Genomic DNA, 18096 nt, shown 5'->3' with positions numbered 1-18096 from the left:
AGAAGCATTTAACTACTAAAACTCTTCTGAAAAAGAAGATGAAAATGGTGTTCCTAGAGCTGCTCAGTCACTAGGCATAGCAATGGGCATGCACAGCATTTTCCTTCAGAGTTGTCTCTCAAAGTGTTATGTTTTGAGAAGACTCTGTTAACATCATTTGGAAAGAAAAATACATCAGAATTCTGAACAAAATGTTATCCTCTTGCTCATATTCCATGGCCACTATAACTAAAGATTATCTCTCCCAGTATCTAATGCACTGATGGAAATGAAGCTTTGATATTGCACGGAAGGGATAACAAGGAATCTGAGTCAGGAACCCAGGCTTTACAAAACAAAAGCTAGAGTAACAAACTGTGTGCAAACAAATGGTTAATCTTCATTCACTTCCAAACCTCAATTCCCCCCAAACCTTAACGTCTTTATCTGTTAATTGTACACCATAATAGTAGCAATGCTAATGATTTCATCTTGAGGCAATGCTTTAAATAAATGGCGAGTTTCCTTTAAAATGTACAGCGGCTTCATCACCAATGTGTCTTTATTTGCTATATGAAATAAGTGACATAGACTAGGAACCATTGATTAAATCTAGGTAGCTTTACCATCTTCCCATTCTCTATATCTTTCTAAGAGGCACAGGAAGCCAATAAGAAACAATTAAAATTATATTCTATTTGAGAATACATAAATCTTAATATATGTTATATTCAAGAAGGGTGATATATATCTATGTATATATCATATTTTATATCTATTGCCAAAGACATTTAGTGACATTTCCAAGGCATTTCCCCTTCTGCAACCATCCATTGCAAACAATTTTCTATAATTTTATGAATTTATATAAGTATATGAAATATCATTTTCTATATGTACAGTATGTGTAGAGGAGAGATAAGAGATCATATAAGTGCACATATATGTGTGGGTATTATACACATGTACATGCATGTATACAGAAGCCTTTGGTGTCATTTTACAAGTGCTGTTAACCTCTTTTTCGACACATGCTTTCTTTATGGTCTGCTCCTTGCAACTCAGGTGGGGTTTTGTCCACCAAGCCTTGGATCAACATTTCCTTTTTCCAAGTACTGGGATTACAAGCAAATACCGCAATATCTGGCTTTTGAAAACATGGTCTCAAAAAGAAAAGAAAAAAAAAAGAAAACATGCTCTCTGAGAACTGAACTCAGGTCTGTATGTTTACATGACAAGGACCTTACTAAGGTACTTCCACAGCTCAAATCATGAGCACTTTAAACAAACCAACTTAAAATATATTTTATTTTATTCACATTTTCTTGATTAGTGTCTTATATGGAAGGACACAGACCATTTTAAGTGGTGTCACCCCTGGTATGGTAGCCCTGAGGGCATATAAGAACCAGGTTGAGAAAGCTATGAGTAGCAGGATTGAAAGTAACCCTCCTCCGTAACCTCCCTCCAGGTTTCTGCCTTGAGTTCCTGTTCTGACTTCCCTGAATAATGGACTCTAGACAGCAAGCTGAAATAAAACCTTTCATCCCCCAATTGATTTTGGTGATGGGGCTTGTCACAGCAATAGAAACAGTAGAATTCCATATGTCTTTTTACATCCCTTTTCATTTGGTTAGTCCTAAATGGACCACCACCAAGGCTCAGGGAACATTGAAGGAGAGGAGCAGAAAGATCTGAAAGAATGTAAGAGTCAAAGGATGGAGTTCAGTGCTCTAAAATACTCCATTCTCTACACGACATGGCTCAAGAGCTCACTTTAAGCCTGCTTGGCTACAGGAGGTCAAACCAGCCAGTGGTGATCTCCTGGTCTTCTGCATTCCTGAGAAGGTTTTTAAGTGGTGGAGAGTTGCTGGGGTATAAAAATTATTCTTTTTGAGGATGTGGCCACTAGTAGTTTTTCATGTTCCTGTTCATGGACCCACATCCATATACACAGGAGCAGCACTAACTGGACTCTGACTTACAAAAGTGTGACATAAAATTGAGAGGAGGAAGTATTGAGTAGAAATGAGGAGAGTTTGTAAGGAAATAGGGATAGAAGCAGTCATATTTAGTTATACATATGCATTAAATTCTCAAGAATCAAGAAAACTATAAGTATTTTCATCCTAGCTACTTTTCCAGAAATAGTCTTGTACATAAACTAATGGCGTGTAAGCCAAAACCAAGGCAAGACTTGGCTGATTTACTCAGGAACTCAACTGTACATTTCTAGGTTTTCCTAGGGAAAAATAACTGCCTTACCAATATTGAAAGATGAAATAAAACATGGACTACTGCAAACTTTCTGGACAGAATTAATGATTTCCCAGAGAAAAGACCAATTTTCTAGCAAGATTGGATGAACCTAAGATCTTCTGTGGATGAATCAATAATTTACAAAAGAACACACTAAAATCTATTAACTTAGAATATCAATACCACGGACTATGAATGTTGGAAGGAAACTTAAAAAAAGATCTTGGACTGTTATTTATAAGTGATACCAGTGAATCAGAGGGCATTTTTCAGGCCACAGCTGTCAGAGTTTTAGAATGGCACATGAGACTCAGTTTAAGTTATTTTTTTCCCTTTGAGGTTTATCAGCCCTTGGTTTGTTAACAGCATTATGGCACACAATGTCCTAGACAAAATACTATAAAGAAAGCATCACCCATTAAATATTTTAGCTCTGCAATTCTTAAACTAAAGAAACTAGTGATCTGTTGAATATTTCAGGTCCCTCCATCCAGATATTCAGTAGAGGCAAAGCTTGAGAAGTACGAGGTATGGTATATATCTTTTAAACTGTAATTAATTCATTAAAATTGTACACATTTGTGAAATCTCATGTGGCATTTTAGTGTGTGGATCTACTGTGTATTGTTTAAGTCATAGTAAACATACCTATTTCCTTACATTTTGATCATTTCGTGTTAAAAAACATGTGTTTTGTTGTTGAATTTGCTTTAATATTAAATCCTAAATTTGTTGATCTAGTATATTTCACATTAAATTCCTGTAGTAACATCAGTCAGTTAAAAGGAAAAGGTTGAATATAAGAAACCCATTGTGACTATCAGGTGGTATAGCGATAAGTCATCCTGGATCGTATCATCTTACTTGAGTGGTCCCAATAAGGTTAACCAAATACTTGAGGTCCTTCTTTTAGAAGACTTTAAGGTTCCAAGCTAAATAAATAGCTTCCTGTCTTTCAATACATTTGTGGGATGTAAAAGCAAAAATACGTTTTTTCCCTAAAAGAATATCTGGTAAAAAGAAATCTTGACTCCCTTGTAGGCCATGAAGTGGTTTCTAGGAATCAACACTGAGATATTTAAATAGAAACAAATTAGAAGATTGGAGATTATATTAAATTCCACAAACACTTCTGTTTTAAAATGGAAGAACATTTCTGTGCTAAAGTAGATGAGGTTTCCTAGAGAAGCACAATTGTGACAATAAATAGCTCCAGATCAGACAGGGAATGGTAAACAAGCAAGGCTTTCCAGTGCTCACCATTTCCTGGAAATGCATACTGCTTACTCCATGGCCTTTGAATACCTCACCCAATGATTCTCATTCTTAATGATGCATCAGATATATGAAGAAACTGAAGGGCATGAAAAGAAGAATGTGTCTTGAAAATACTGTTCCAAATAGATTTGGCATCACAACTTGTATCCAAATATAAGTTCACAGTATATTTTATCACGGAATTGCCACAGGGCAGTCAAAACAATATTAGCAAGGCTACCAAATCAAATAGAAAGAAAGCTATTGTATTACCAATAAAACACCTTTTACTTTCAATCCTACATCTCACCTGGTCATCCTGTCTCTCCATGTTTAAATCTCTCTCTCTCTCTCTCTCTCTCTCTCTCTCTCTCTCTCTCTCTCTCTCTCTCTCTCTCTCTCACACACACACACACACACACACACACATTGCTGGACATATAAAATAATACAGCATTATGTTCTTTCATTTATGTGTTCTGGAGTATTGTTTATCTATCAGGACAATATATATAAGAAATACTCCCTTCTTCACTTTCCTTCTTTCTCCGAATTGATAAAGGAAGGCTCACTAAAGTTATCGTCCATTTTAGAGGTGTCTATGTGACCATCTGAATGTAGACAGGGAGGTAACTTTGCTTACAAACTGACATTTAGGCTCACCCCCAATGTTCATCTCTCTCATCTGCCTATTCTTTGTAATCTGGGAAGCTAAACTTCAGGATTTCTATCAGTTGGCTCTCTAAACTTCTGAATGTAGCCTATGAAAAGGTCCCATGGGAAATGGAAAGCAGAAGATTGAGGTTAAGCGATGTATCCCCTAGCTGTCTCTAGCAAGGCTGCAAGGATTATCCGTACTGCTTACCCATTATCAATGGATAGCTTCTTTGGATGGGAAACTTATGCTATAATAACAACTCTCTCTCTCTCTTTCTCTCTCTCTCTCTCTCTCTCTCTCTCTCTCTCGCTCTCTTTCTCTCTCTCTCTTGTTCTTTCAAGTTGGGTGTACACTTCAGGACAATACTTAAAGAAGGCACAGCTTCCTACTTGAATTGTCCTAGTTATTATCCTAATTGGTGATCCATACTAGAATACAGTGGGTTGTCATGCAAGGGTAGCTTCCCATTCTTTAAGGAGTAGAGGAGGGGATAAAGAAAGGAGGGATTTGTGAGGGTGGGACTTGGGAGAAGAGGAAAGGTGACTGCAGTTGAGATATAAAGTGAATAGATAAAACCTACTGACTTTATTTCTAAATGTTCTCAACAATTCTGAATAACACTCAGATACTTAAAACTTTTGCTCATGTCATTCCTTGAGTGGCATTTACATGTTCCGAGTATCTATAATCAGCCATAAATATCCAGAACTTCCCCCTCAAGAGAGTAGTCAGTGAACCAGTACTGTATGCCATGGTGACTTCAGTGTCTTTGGTCAGAATATATTGTATGAAAAATATTTTCAATGAACAAACATAAATATTACTTCCAAAAGTTATGTTAAGAGGCTTGATGTTTCTCTTTCTAATGTTTTATTCAAATAATTGTCTAATCAAATACTACAAGAAAATACCTATTACCTATTAGAGCACTATTAAGAATAAACCAATGGCTATTCTTTTCTTACTCTAAACCTAATGACTCCAACTAGAATTATTATACTGTCCAATTATTAAGTGCAAAGATACCTTAATATATCTGTCACTATTTTTCAATTTTCATTTCTTAAAACTAAACTATAAATTTATCAGCAACATAGATCAACTTGTTCTTCAAGATGTGAAGGGACAGAAAGTGCTCTTGAACTCAGCAAAAGATGGTTAGACTTTTTAGTGAAGAAAGTAAATTCATGGGGTTATTCATCATTGACTAAGGAATGACACAAAACTTTTCCAAGACTACATGATGGGCCTCTATTTCTCATGCTCTTAAAGTCACATGTTACAGAGATCAAATGTTCTCTTTAAAACAATTACTGTAAAATTGGAAATCAATTACATGTGTTTGTGTAATGAACCTTGCAAAAACAGTAAGTAGGTAAGAGGATACAACAGAAACAAAAGTAACAGTAGCTTCACTTAAATTCAGGATCTCCCTTTCACAGACTGGATGGAATTAAGTCTGAAGTTTTTACTTGGTTTATTCTTTTAGACAAATCCAATATAATAATCATGGGTAGTATTTGAAAGGAGAAATATAATGTCTTCATAAAAAGGCTCCCTCTTGGCTTCATATTTAGACATTTCAAATAATAATTTTATATTTAAAATGCTCCCACTGAACTAATAAAAGAAAAACTAAGGGAGATACATAGCATCTACTGTACCATCACTACCAGTAGAATCGAATGTGCCACAGTGTGTCCAATTAGTTTCTTCCATGTAAAAAAAAATCAACATCTATGAGGATACACTAATGCAGATCAAGTTCTGATAATCACAGTAAATGCTAAATTACATAATGCAAGAATGGCAGTAATAACTCAGTATTGATAATAGTCCCTTTTATACAAGTTAATTTGTGATATAACTTTTATTAAAATATATTAACCATAAATTATAACAAGTTTTAATATTTTCATTAATTTAAATAATGTATTTTGAGCATATGTAACACTTTTTATATTCTCATGTCTGCTGATCCCCTTCTAATTTCATGTTTATTTTTGTTGTTGACTTACTGCTTGGAAAAGATCACTTATAGGATATGAGCAGCCTAACAGTGACTATACCAGTGAAGAAAATGTTTCTTCCTTGCCCACCAACCATTAACTATAATAGATCTTCAGCTAGGGGTGGGGTCTCAGAGACTGCCTCATTCCTCTATCATTGCATTTAGTTACATACTATTGTTGATATGCGTATATGTGTGCACATGCCTGTAAGCATGGGGTGGATTTCTGGACATGTGTATGAAACAATGCATCTGTGGAGATCAAAGGAACACTTTTTGGAGCTATGTTATTTCCTTTTACCATTGTTTCTAGGGCTCTTACTGACCACATGTTGGAATATTGAAAGGCTCAATATTATGCAAGTCTTATGCAAGTAATTATAACTACTTATTTAGGTGAAAACAACTTTAATAAATAAAAACATTAAATTGCATGGCTCTATTTGCCTCATTTGGGTCTCAGAATAACCCAAAAGATGCAGTGAAAGACACAAGAATGTCCAAGACATGAATAATTGTGAAGATATCTTTTCTCAAAACTGGCTGAACCACAACATAAACATGAATCTTCTAGACCTAGATCCAGGACTCTATCCACAATGCTAGTCTGTTCCTATGCAATGGGAAATAGCATACCGATAAAGCTTTTGGTATGTGCTTTGTAAGAAATCATTATATTATGGGCTCTTTCTTTTACTAGCAACTATAATTCCTAACAAGTATCCTGCAGGACTAAGGCAAGGCTTGGAGGCTGGTATATACACAGGTGGACTGATGTTCTTACAGCACACAAAACTAAAGTAACTTGTGATACATTGTGTGAAATTCAGATGTTTAAATATTCATTAATGTCATTCTTAACCAAAAAAGCTACATGTAAATTTCTTTTTGTTCCCTACATTTACCTGAAATTGTCTTGTTCTTTTTAAAACTCACCCAGTGAGCTGGGCATGGTGGCACATGTCTTTAATCAAAACACTCAAGGGGCATAAACAAGCAGATCTCTGCGAGGTCAAAAGCAGCCTGGTTTACCAGGCAAGTTCCAGGACAGTCAGAAAGCAAAAAATTCATAAATGTGGGAAATGAACATTTGGGGGGGGGAGTGAGAGCTTGATAGGGTAGAAGTTGAGAGTAATTAGAATGCTTTTTATACCTGGATAAAAACATCAAGAAAATGTTAATTAAGTGAAACAAAGCCCCCAAACCTAGGGTCTACATTTTCTAGACTAGAAACAGTATTCTCAAATAAGTTTTGAAGAAAGTAACTGATAAGCCTTACTGTTAGTTCCATTATTTGTTTTAATGTGAGATGAGAAATTGATTCAAGACAGAAGCAATGGCACTGTAATCTGAGCCATGATAGTAGCAAGCTAATTTAAGAAATACATTAGTCAGGGAATTTCAGGCAGGAGTTTTGAATATTATTGAAATCAGGCCACACTCACATTACTGTATATAAAGTGGCATTACCTCTAATCTGTAATGAAAGCCTGAGCAATTTAAGAGAGAACATATTCCTTGAATTCTACATTCAGTAAATACTTACAAATTAGTTTTCCTTTGGAAATAGAAGTGTGTGTGTGTGTGTGTGTGTGTGTGTGATGGCCAAATTTCAGAGATGTTGAAAAAAAATTCTTTCATTCCTAGGTCACTTGGTAACCACTCCCACTTCTTAGAGGCAATCAATATTCTGCTCTGTATATTTTAGATGTTTTAATGCATATATAATCATGGTATATGTATAGACACGTATATCCATGTTATATGTACATTGGAAAGAAAATGTATAAACATGCTGAAAACTCTTTGTAAAGTGGTTTTATAATTTGTTCTAAAATATAGCATTCGCATTTTCAATCATCCAATTTTCCTTCTTTTCTCTTCTCTGTCTTAGTTTTCTTCTAGTGTCCTCGTATTTCTAGTTTCTTCCATTTTCAGTATATGGCCAAGGACAAACAATTTTTCCTAATAAAATGGCAATCATCTTGTAATTGGCCTTAGTTCTAATTCACTTGAAATAAGTGCTCTTACCACAATTTTAAAAATTAATGTCTCAAAAAACACATGCTGCATTTATATACTTTATATTTTTACACTGAAACTTACAGATATCTGAAAAAGAAAGCATTTTATATTTTCTAACAATTACTCTAATGTGTTTCAACACTGACACTATTCCATTGGGCTTTTCTCCCCAACCCAAAACTTAAAAAAAAGAATTTACTTCAAACCTGTTGATTAATTCTGGGAAATTCCAAATTAAAGCAGAGTAAAAATTTTGTGAAGAAAGTAATCAGGCAATGGATAATTCATATAATTCCACAGTTTTTACCAAGGTCACTGAGGCAATTTTTACTATAGTTCTTAATAAAATGGAGATCTCCGAATATCCAAGATTTTGGTACCCTTTAGGGAGTCTGAGGGCTTTTACTACTTTCTTAAGACTCATGCCTCACACTTAGAAGCATTCTATACCTCATTTTTAGAATTCAAAGTAATGTTCCATGTCCATGAGATCAAACAAATGGCCATGGTTGACTATTTTAGTTCTACCTGAGAAAGGTATTATTTTCCCCTGTGCCAGCTGGACAGGAGTTGATATTCATATCTGAACTTCACTTGAATCATGCTATAGTCTCTGAAGATCAAAACTTGAAGATTGCTGGTTTCATGAAGAAGATCAACCGAGCTCTAACTATATACGAAGCGTTTCTTTAGCTACTAACTTATAGGAACTTTCAGAAAGCTTTATTGAGTGCAAATGTGAGTTTCAATGTCGCTCATCTCAGTTTCAAACATAGCTCTCTAGTCATGAGAAAGGAGGAAGGGATATTACCCCCCTAATATTATCTATTACAAATTCTATCCCCCAGATTGTTGCGGTGCAATGTCTTTGTTCGCACAGGAAGCTAGTTTTATTTTCAAAGAAAATCGTATTGAAAGACATAAAGGTTTTGTTTCCAAACGAGAGATAGAGAACTAATGTACTTTATCCATGTTCGAGCATTTCATTAAATACTTAGTGTTTAAAGTAGCATTCTCAAGGTTCAATAACAGTGTCAAAGGCAGATGTGTAGGATGGTGGTACACAGCACCGTGATAAATCAACTGAAATGAGACCAGCCACCCAAGTACAGGAAAGAAGCTTCTGTGCCGATACAGTGTCAGCATTTTCCATGGTCTTCGGACAAGGTAATTGTGAATGGGCATACTGGTGTGGAGGGTTTTGGTTTTTTTCTGTACAGGGAAATTTGAAAATGTGAGTTTTGACAGGGTCTGATTTGCATCTCTATAAACCTTCGAGATAGAATTCAACTGGCAACTCTGACTCATGATTTTGTTTATACACTTGAGCCTCAGCACATAAGAAAAGCTATTTTTTCCCCTGGAGTTTGTAAGAATGTCTCTCAATTACAGGGACTAAGACGGACTCATTTCTGGTTTCTTCTCCTGGGTTGCTTCTACCTTCCTTCATATGTGTACGTCCATGATGACATCTTTCAAAACCCATCAGGGAAAGGGAATAGACATGCAATGTTTTCCTGACTTTAAAGTACACTGGTAAAAAAGCTTTCCAGTGGGAAACCGTTATACACTTATATTTGGTTTTCCTATTTCCAATGCAAAGGAGTATGGAAAATAGAGAAATCTCTTAGGATTTCCTAAGGCTCATGGAGTAGCCATTTACCTTAGTTTAGTTGCCCGTATTTGGTGTGACTTTTGTTCTGATGCTAAAATTTTGTCTTTCTCTCTACTTTTTGATCACTGTTATTATGAATACCAACGTCATCACGTTTATTATTATCCCAACCAATTGGTTTTAGGATTCTCTCCTAATTCTAGATGCAATCACATCTCTTAATAGCTCTTTGTTTCTACATATTATGCAAAACTTCCCATTCATACATTTACAAACAAATATAAGTACTGTAGTTTTCTTCGTTGGTTCTTGATGCTACAAATTTCCAACTATTCCTCAATTTCAATTTCTTTCTCAATACTAATTTAAGATCATTTTTATTTGTCACTAGGTCTACTGCTGTTCAAAGTCCCACTCTCAACATCTAGTAAGTTAATTACAAGCAATCATTTTCACAATTAATGCACATTTCTTTCTCTTATTTCTTCTTTTCTCATTCTACTAAAAAGGGTGCTTTATTTGCCTTAAACTGCCAAAAATTCATGTGTGTATATGTAAAATAGGATACCATCCTGTTTTCTTAAGTACAGTGCAGAGTAGATTAATGAGGCAGAAATATGCATACTCATCTTATTAGACATATAATGCTCCATTAGAGTACCAAGGATAGGAAAGGATTTTACCTTAAAATACTAGAGAATCATTTACACTGAAATATCAATCTCCCTAAACTAAAGAACTGCTTGGAAATAAGTGAAGTAATTGACTTTGTCTAATAAAAATGTTCTGTCTAAATAAGGACACGAGGGAATAATAGTGCTTGTTGTAGTGGAGAGTTAAAGGGAGAAGATGAAACTCAATGACATTCATTCACTTTAGAATCGAAAGTGTTATTCTTTTTAATTTTTCTTAAGTCAGTCCTTTAAAAGTTCTGTATTTTTTTCCTTTACCTATTGACTAGATCAATAAGGAGTGACTTTGTACTGCTAACCCCAACCTCTTTGTTCATTGATCTTTTAGAACTAGAAGCATCATTTGTAAAGAGTGACATCCACAGAAGGATCAGAAGAGGAAAAAAACTTGTGACAAATACTAATTTGTTCTATGTCCATATTAAAACACTACATAGTCACACAGATGCCTGCTTTACTAATATTTGAGAGTGATAATCAACTACTCTAATCAGGCAAAACACTTATGAACTTGAGCAGTTTTCCGTATGTGGATGAAATGAGGCTTTCTATGAATGGCTTAGTAGTAAATTACCTCTCCAGTATAAGGGAGCCTCTAGTATTTTGTCCATAGTACAACATGGTACTTCATTTCAAATACTATAATTACTCATATAACATCTTTTCCACATTGAATATTTTTTGTCCATACACCTGTTTCCTCTCTCAGTTTTCCAAGGCACCCAGCACTTAGTGTTGCACATAGGACTCTAAACATGTGAATGAGTAATCCTATGGAAAGCTGACTCTTGGCTTGTTAAGCATATAACTTCATTTCAAATATTGAGTTCCTGAGAAGTGTCCACAAAATTGTAGAAAATTGAATGAACTTAAAGATTTTCTTTAGGAAAATTGAACTTAGCAGTTTTTGTAGAAACATTTTCAATTAAAGGGACACTTGTTTTGCCAGAATTATGATATATAACTTCATGGAATGGGCTCAAACTGGGTATATTCAGAGGCATTGCATATAAAGAAGAGATCAACTTGGAATTTTGTTTTCATGCTCATATTTGCCAATAATAGGAATCAAAACTCCAGGAAAGTAACAGGATTAAATTACTGATGAGCGAAACCAAAGTGATGCATGTATTGATATGTAATAGTTAAATTCAAAGTTAAATTCCCCTTTACCAAATAACATAAACACTTCACAGTAAATTATGTTGCACTCAACAATTTAGACAGGATACTTGCCATTTAAAATATGTATTAAAAAAACTAAACCATCAGAACCATTCAGTTTTAGCAATAATTGTTTGTTTCTTTACTACAGTTTTTTCTCTGTTTTAAAATAAACAGAAATAAATGGATAAATCAATTACTTCTAGAGAGTAATATCTATTTTGCAATGTTAAACAAGCAAAACACCAAAATTAATCTTTTATTTTCTTCCAATTAAACAAAAAAAGCATTTACCCTCTCTGACAGGTGTATTTTAGAATCCTATAACTTTTCTTTGCATTAATTTCAGAGCAATAATTTCACATCAACCACTCTAATAATTAAGTAACTTGGAAGTGAACGTATCTAGTATATTAAATTAAAGCGTTTTCTAGCAAAGTTCAAAGGTTAGAGGCCCACAAGACTACATAAAATAGCATGTATTGTAGTAAAATGCAAAATGTACACTGACACAGATATTGAAAAGAACTGAGAATTTTAGTATGCCCATTGAATGTGGTGCATGTCTTCATATATGCTCATGCAAGCAAACTCCATCATTTGATCTTGTACTCACTTTCAGCCACAGGCCAACTTAAGACAAAATAGGGATCGTGACAATCATGTCTGCCATTAGGGTTACTTGTGGAATAGAATAAAACCAAGGAAAGTTTTGAACAGGACAAGTGCTAAGTAATATATAAGCTGTTTAAATCTAGAAATATTTAAACAGAGGCCAAAATAAAACAAACGACACACTTGCCAATTCTTTTTTTACAGTGAGCCTGAAAGTGTACAATGAAAATGTCCTTCCTACACCTGAGACATTTCAAAAGCTGCAGCATGATGTTTCACTGGAACCTACCTTTAAAATTTGGCCTGATTCTTGCATCATATCCTGATGTCCTTCCCATTAGTTTATCCAAGAAATCTGAAGGAGACAGGGTCTGCGAGGGATGTTTTCCAGACCTGGAGTCATGGTCTTTGCAGAATGCTTCCCTAAACACATTATTAACTCTTTTAGTAAGACTTACCCATTCATCCTCAGAGAATTAATACAGAGCATTTAGATTGCATTTTGGAAAAAATGTTTAATATACCAGCAAGAAGAAAATTAGAAAAATTTGAGGTCCTGATCAACTTCTTAACTTGAACATTCTTTAAAGTTAATTTCAACTGATGAGAAGAATAAATCCTGGGCAATATCAGCCAAGTGTCTGAACTTTAATTATATTTTGTGTAAGGTGGGATAATGTCTATAGATTCAGGTTCCAGATTTGTGGATGTACAAAGGATTTTTGTTTTTAGAATTATCAGTGAACTGATGACAGTTATTTAAATTCATATGATAATGTAATATCTATTCTTCGTGGCTATAAAATTCAACATTTCAGCTATAAGCTCATCTTCTACCATTTATGAGAAATACATAATAATAAGATAGAATGAATAACATAATTATTACATGGATATTTTCTCTTCTGCTACCATTTGATTGCAGCTACCAGCATTAGTCTTTTCCAATATGTTATTTGAAAAATAAACCTTCACTTGGAATTTCACCACCATTTTAAAATAGATCAATAGTAAGTATGTTATTTGAATCATTTTATTAGTTCTTATTTGTATATGAACATGCAAATTTCAGACTCTCCAATAAAGCATTAATGGAATATAATTTCTATGGTATTGAACCTTTTACATTATCAAAAACAGGAAAAGGTGATGTGAAAATTTCTTGGATTTTTATATCCAGATTAGAAGTCATAAAAATCACATATTTGTTTGGTAACAAGATCAATTCTTTCGTAATACATTTGATAGTTGACTGAATGTCACTAACGTGTTGGTGTTTACATATATGTATATATTATATATGCATATGTTTTAAATAATTTGTTGTTTCTACCATTAAGATACTACAACAATCAGGCCATTTTTTTCAAATCAGAGGCATTAATTACAAGTGCAAAGATGATATGAACATTTGTGGGAGTTAAAAATTGATATAGTCATCCAGAAATACTCACATTTCCATATGCAGATTCATCTGATTAATTGAGTATTATTTTATTATGATGGTGGCTGGAATGAGGCTGATGATGATGTTGATGATGATGTTGATGATGATGATGATGATGATGGTGGTGGTGGTGGTGGTGGTGGTGGTGGTGGTGACTGTAATAAAAACCCAACCTAGAATCTTTCTTATGATAGTAAGAGGTGTGAACCTGAAAAGAACATAGGGGTTTTCCCAGTACTCATAGCATTATTTCTATGTGTCCAATTTCTCCTGGTTATGTGAAAAAATAGCATAAAATCTTTTAAAACATTTAATGACCTATATTTTGTTTTAATTGCATTTTTATATCTAGCCCATCTTCCACTCTATGTCATTAACCGGATATTTCACTCACTGGCAATAAAAGTGATATTTTGAAGTATCAATTGATTTCACAATTAGTAAATTATGTAGAAAATACAGGCATGCACATATGACATCTCACTTGTTTTAATTACCCACACTCCATTTCTCATACAGGCATAAGTACAAAGATGTCATTTTAATTAAATCTGTATATGCAATCAATTTTCAAATAGACTGAATGGTAGAATGGAGTTGTATAAAGATATTTACTACTTGAAAAAATTCTAAATCATAGACTTCGCAGTATGATTATAGTTGGTGAAATATAACAGAAGTCCCAAGTTGGCTAAGAATCAGTGTTCTTATTTATTTTATAGAAAATGAGCATGCTCTTGGGAAATTAATCCAATCACTTTCACCATATGAAAAAAAGAACATCGCACCCAATAATCCCTTTAAATGACTTCCAGAAGAATTTGAAAGCAAAAGGTATCAACCTTATACAGAAATGTAAAGAGCACACAACTCACTAGTCTAATCTTAATATCACATGGACTGTAAAAATGTGTGTCAAAATGCATAAAGTGCAGCTATGCAACATAAAACTTGCTTTTGTGAACACTTGCCTTCCTCCCACCATAATTAAGCTTTTTAAATGAACAAAAGGAAGCAAACTCTCCTCTCCAACATTGAAATAGTAGGAATCAGGGAACAGACAGATCATTACATACTTTCTCTTTCAAACAGTTTTTATGTGGAAAATATAAGCATGCAAAATCATTTCACCTACCTGAAGTGGTTTGTCCCTAAGAAAAATGCAAACAAGGCTGTCAAAATGTTCACTAGCTGCCGGTTCATTCCTGTTTCCGTGATGCTTGTGGAAAATATCCCGAAATGATTCCAGAAAGAAGACTAGGACAAAGTGTCTATTTATTGTCCAGACTCAAATTCTGGCAGGAATCTAGTTTCCTTGAAAATCAAAAAGAGATTTGGGGTTGTACAGTTTGCTGAGAAAAAACAAAAAGTGCCAGTCTTGGGCATCATGGTCAGGTCAAACCAGGGCTCAGGACCATCAGTTAGCCCAGGAGAGACAAAGCCTCAGAACTGATGAATCCCCTAGCTGCTTTTCCTGAATAATAAAAATGCTGCTACCTTAATCACATCACCATGCAAAGGGGGCTGGTGACAATGCCACGCTGGAAGTCGGGCTGCTGTAGCTTTTGTTTTATATCTTTTTTATTCAGCAAAGCCCCCTTTCCTTAGGAAAGGTTCTCTTTTTAAAAGAAGTTGTAAATGAGGGAGAAGAAAAGACTCTGTGTATTGGAGTGTTTGAGGGAAAGAGGGAAAAAAATGCTGAGATCCTGTGCTGGAATGAGGGCTACAGAAAGAGACGGAGACGTGATCTTACCCAGCCTATAAATTTCAGCACTCGGACAGCTTCTAGCTCTGAAGTGCGCATGTTTCCTTTTTCAGTAGCTTGGGGCGGGGGTCGGAGAGAGGAGAGGAGATGCGCCTGCTGTTGAAATGCAGAGTGCCTGATTCTTTGGTGAGGGGCTACTGAAAGGAGTGAGCCCACAACTATGACAAGGGTCTGTGTAGATGGAAAAGGGAAAAGGTGAGGCTGGGGTCGAGCTCCTAAAAATGCTAGTCTGCCTGCGGGTAGGCGGGACAGGAGTTTGAAGCCGAAGAGACTGAAAGAGGCTTAAGCATCAGAAAAGTAAACTAGGAAAACAGGGAACAAGATCCAGGGTACTGAAATTATAATAGGGATATGGGAAGTCAACATCTGGTTAGTGGAAGCTAGCAGAAAAGAGAAGTCCTGTGCTGAAGTAGAGTGTATTTCCTCCGTACAGAAAAGCTTTCGCATACAGGAAAAAAAAAGGAAAAAAAAAAAAAAGAAAAAAAAGAGGTTCGCGGAGATCAGCAATTTAATTTAGAATACCTTCTGTCTTTCTCAGCTCTTGAGTGTTTTCCCTTGTTATTAGCCTCTTGTTCCTAACGGATCTATCTTCCTACTTGGGAAAGTTCGTTCTACTATACAGTTGCATAAAATCTTTGGAAATCCTCAAGTCACAGATAAATACTGGAGAAAAAAAGGACGGTGAGCCAGCAGGGGGCAGTAGCAATCTTTTTCTGCCCTTATTAAGGTTTGAACAGGGTTCCATGATAGAAACGGAGCAAGGAAAAGTGAGACTGGGGGCTTAATTTGATCTCCCCAATACAGAGTGTTAATCTCCAGGAAGGGTCAAATAATTAAGTGCTTTTTTCCTCCTCCCATACTCTCTGGAAACTGACTGAAAACAATGAACATTTCTCAGTTCAGTACAAAAATATATCAGGTAACCTGCACTCTCCAATCAAATTTACCAATACTATTAATAAAGAGAGAAAGGAGGGATATTTTAACACTAGTAACTAGTTTCCCTTGAAAATGTGTTCCTTACCATGTACTGGGTGAGGAACTTGCATTTGTCCATGAAATATAACTCTTTACCACAGGACTTGACTTGAGAATGCTCTACTATGGTTAAATTTTTCCCATAAATGACAAGCTTATCCTTGGGTTGGCTTAAAAATCAAAGCAAAGTAACAAAAACCTCTCTACTTTTTCAAAGGTAGACTCTGAGGGAAAAAATTCTAAATTCTTTTCACTTTTTAAACACAGGAAGATCCCACTGAAATACAAATTATGATACTGCAGACCTGAGAAGAGACGGGGTACTAGAATACAGCCTTCAGGAAATCAACTGTAGGCCAGTTGTATGACAAGAAGATGTAATAGGAGACAATCTGGGAGTCCACTGTGTCACAAAGGGTAAAGCTCTGTGAAACAAGGAAAGACCAATGGCATTACAAAATATGGAAATGTCAAGTAAGATAAAAGTAGATAGAGAAGTCACTTACAAACTGATTGAGAGTTCTTTCTGGGACTTAAAAGACATAGAATCTCAATTGAGGAAAACTGAGAAGTAAAATTAAAATGAAGAGGGTAAATTAGAGCTTCTCTAAATAGTCTTCCAGATCTCAAATACTGGGGTGTCACAATTTTGCGCTAGTAGCTAGGTGTCTCTGCTATAACTCACTATATTTATCTGCCCCTGATATATAAAATGGCTCTATGTTCTGAAAGAAGGTGTTAAAATTTGTTTTACTTTGAGCATCATTACAATGTTAAATTTAGGAAAATCTCATTTTTCTACTTTTAAATCTATTTTGGAGATAGTCTTAAGTCTGTGTGTATGCATATACCTATGAATAAAACACACACACACACACACACACACACACACACACACACGAGCATGCACACGCATGAATTTTTCCATATAGAATCGACTGAAGAGATACATTTCTAGGAACTGATTTTATTTTGTCTGGAGTATCAGGTCTACAGGGACACAGTCAGGTCTACAGTTTCTGGGTAGTGTAGATTACCTTGAAAGTGAACAGACTTGAAGCTGCAGTAAAGGGATGTCTCACACTACACCATATAGTGTTTGTTTGTTTGTTTGTTTGTTTAAAATGAATCACTCTTTTCTAGGTTTAAGTATTACTAAAACAAAAGCAATGGATTTATTTTGAATATAAGCAGAATGTATGGCTTTGCTGGGTTTTATCTCAGAAAGGGTACAGAAACTCTCACTATCTGAGTGGCAAAAAATTCAGGTGAAAGGTCATACAGAGTCTTGCTGCTCAGTGTATAACCGTGGCCAGATGCATCACCGTCAGGTAATAAGAACTTGTTAGAAATGCAAAATCTCTATTAGGCAATATTATGATACTATAATTTCTTCTGTAAACTACACATTCTCTCTCCTCTCTCTCTCTTTCTCTCTCTCTCTCTCTCTCTCTCTCTCTCTCTCACACACACACACACACACACACACACACACAACTTACTCATCCATCTGCTTCTTTGATCATTTCTGCCTTACAGCTCTATCTTCAAATTCCTCCCATGCTAAAATAAATGTTTCAAAGTCCCCGCTGATCATCTTCTGTGGTATCTACTCCACTGTCACCAACCAA

The 18096-nt window shown here is 35.2% G+C and overlaps 1 protein-coding gene across 2 annotated transcripts in view; it reads right to left on the bottom strand.

Moving 5' to 3' along the window:
- The window catches only part of Glra2 (glycine receptor, alpha 2), a 221083-nt gene extending 205607 nt beyond the window's left edge, over positions 1 to 15476 (bottom strand). The window contains 2 exon segments of one of the 2 annotated variants that reach the window (NM_012568.5): positions 12565 to 12698; positions 14858 to 15476. In NM_012568.5, the coding sequence (NP_036700.1) occupies positions 12565 to 12698; positions 14858 to 14925 (202 nt within the window). In that variant the 5' untranslated portion in view covers positions 14926 to 15476. 2 annotated transcript variants of the gene reach the window in all.
- Between the last annotated feature and the right edge of the window lie 2620 nt (positions 15477 to 18096).

The sequence above is a fragment of the Rattus norvegicus genome, chromosome X, assembly GCF_021556685.1.
Source record: "Rattus norvegicus strain SHRSP/BbbUtx chromosome X, alternate assembly SHRSP_T2T, whole genome shotgun sequence".
In the NCBI taxonomy this organism is placed as follows: Eukaryota; Metazoa; Chordata; class Mammalia; order Rodentia; family Muridae; genus Rattus; species Rattus norvegicus.
Note: the sequence above shows the minus strand (reverse complement) of the source record. Positions and strands in the feature narration are given on the sequence as shown.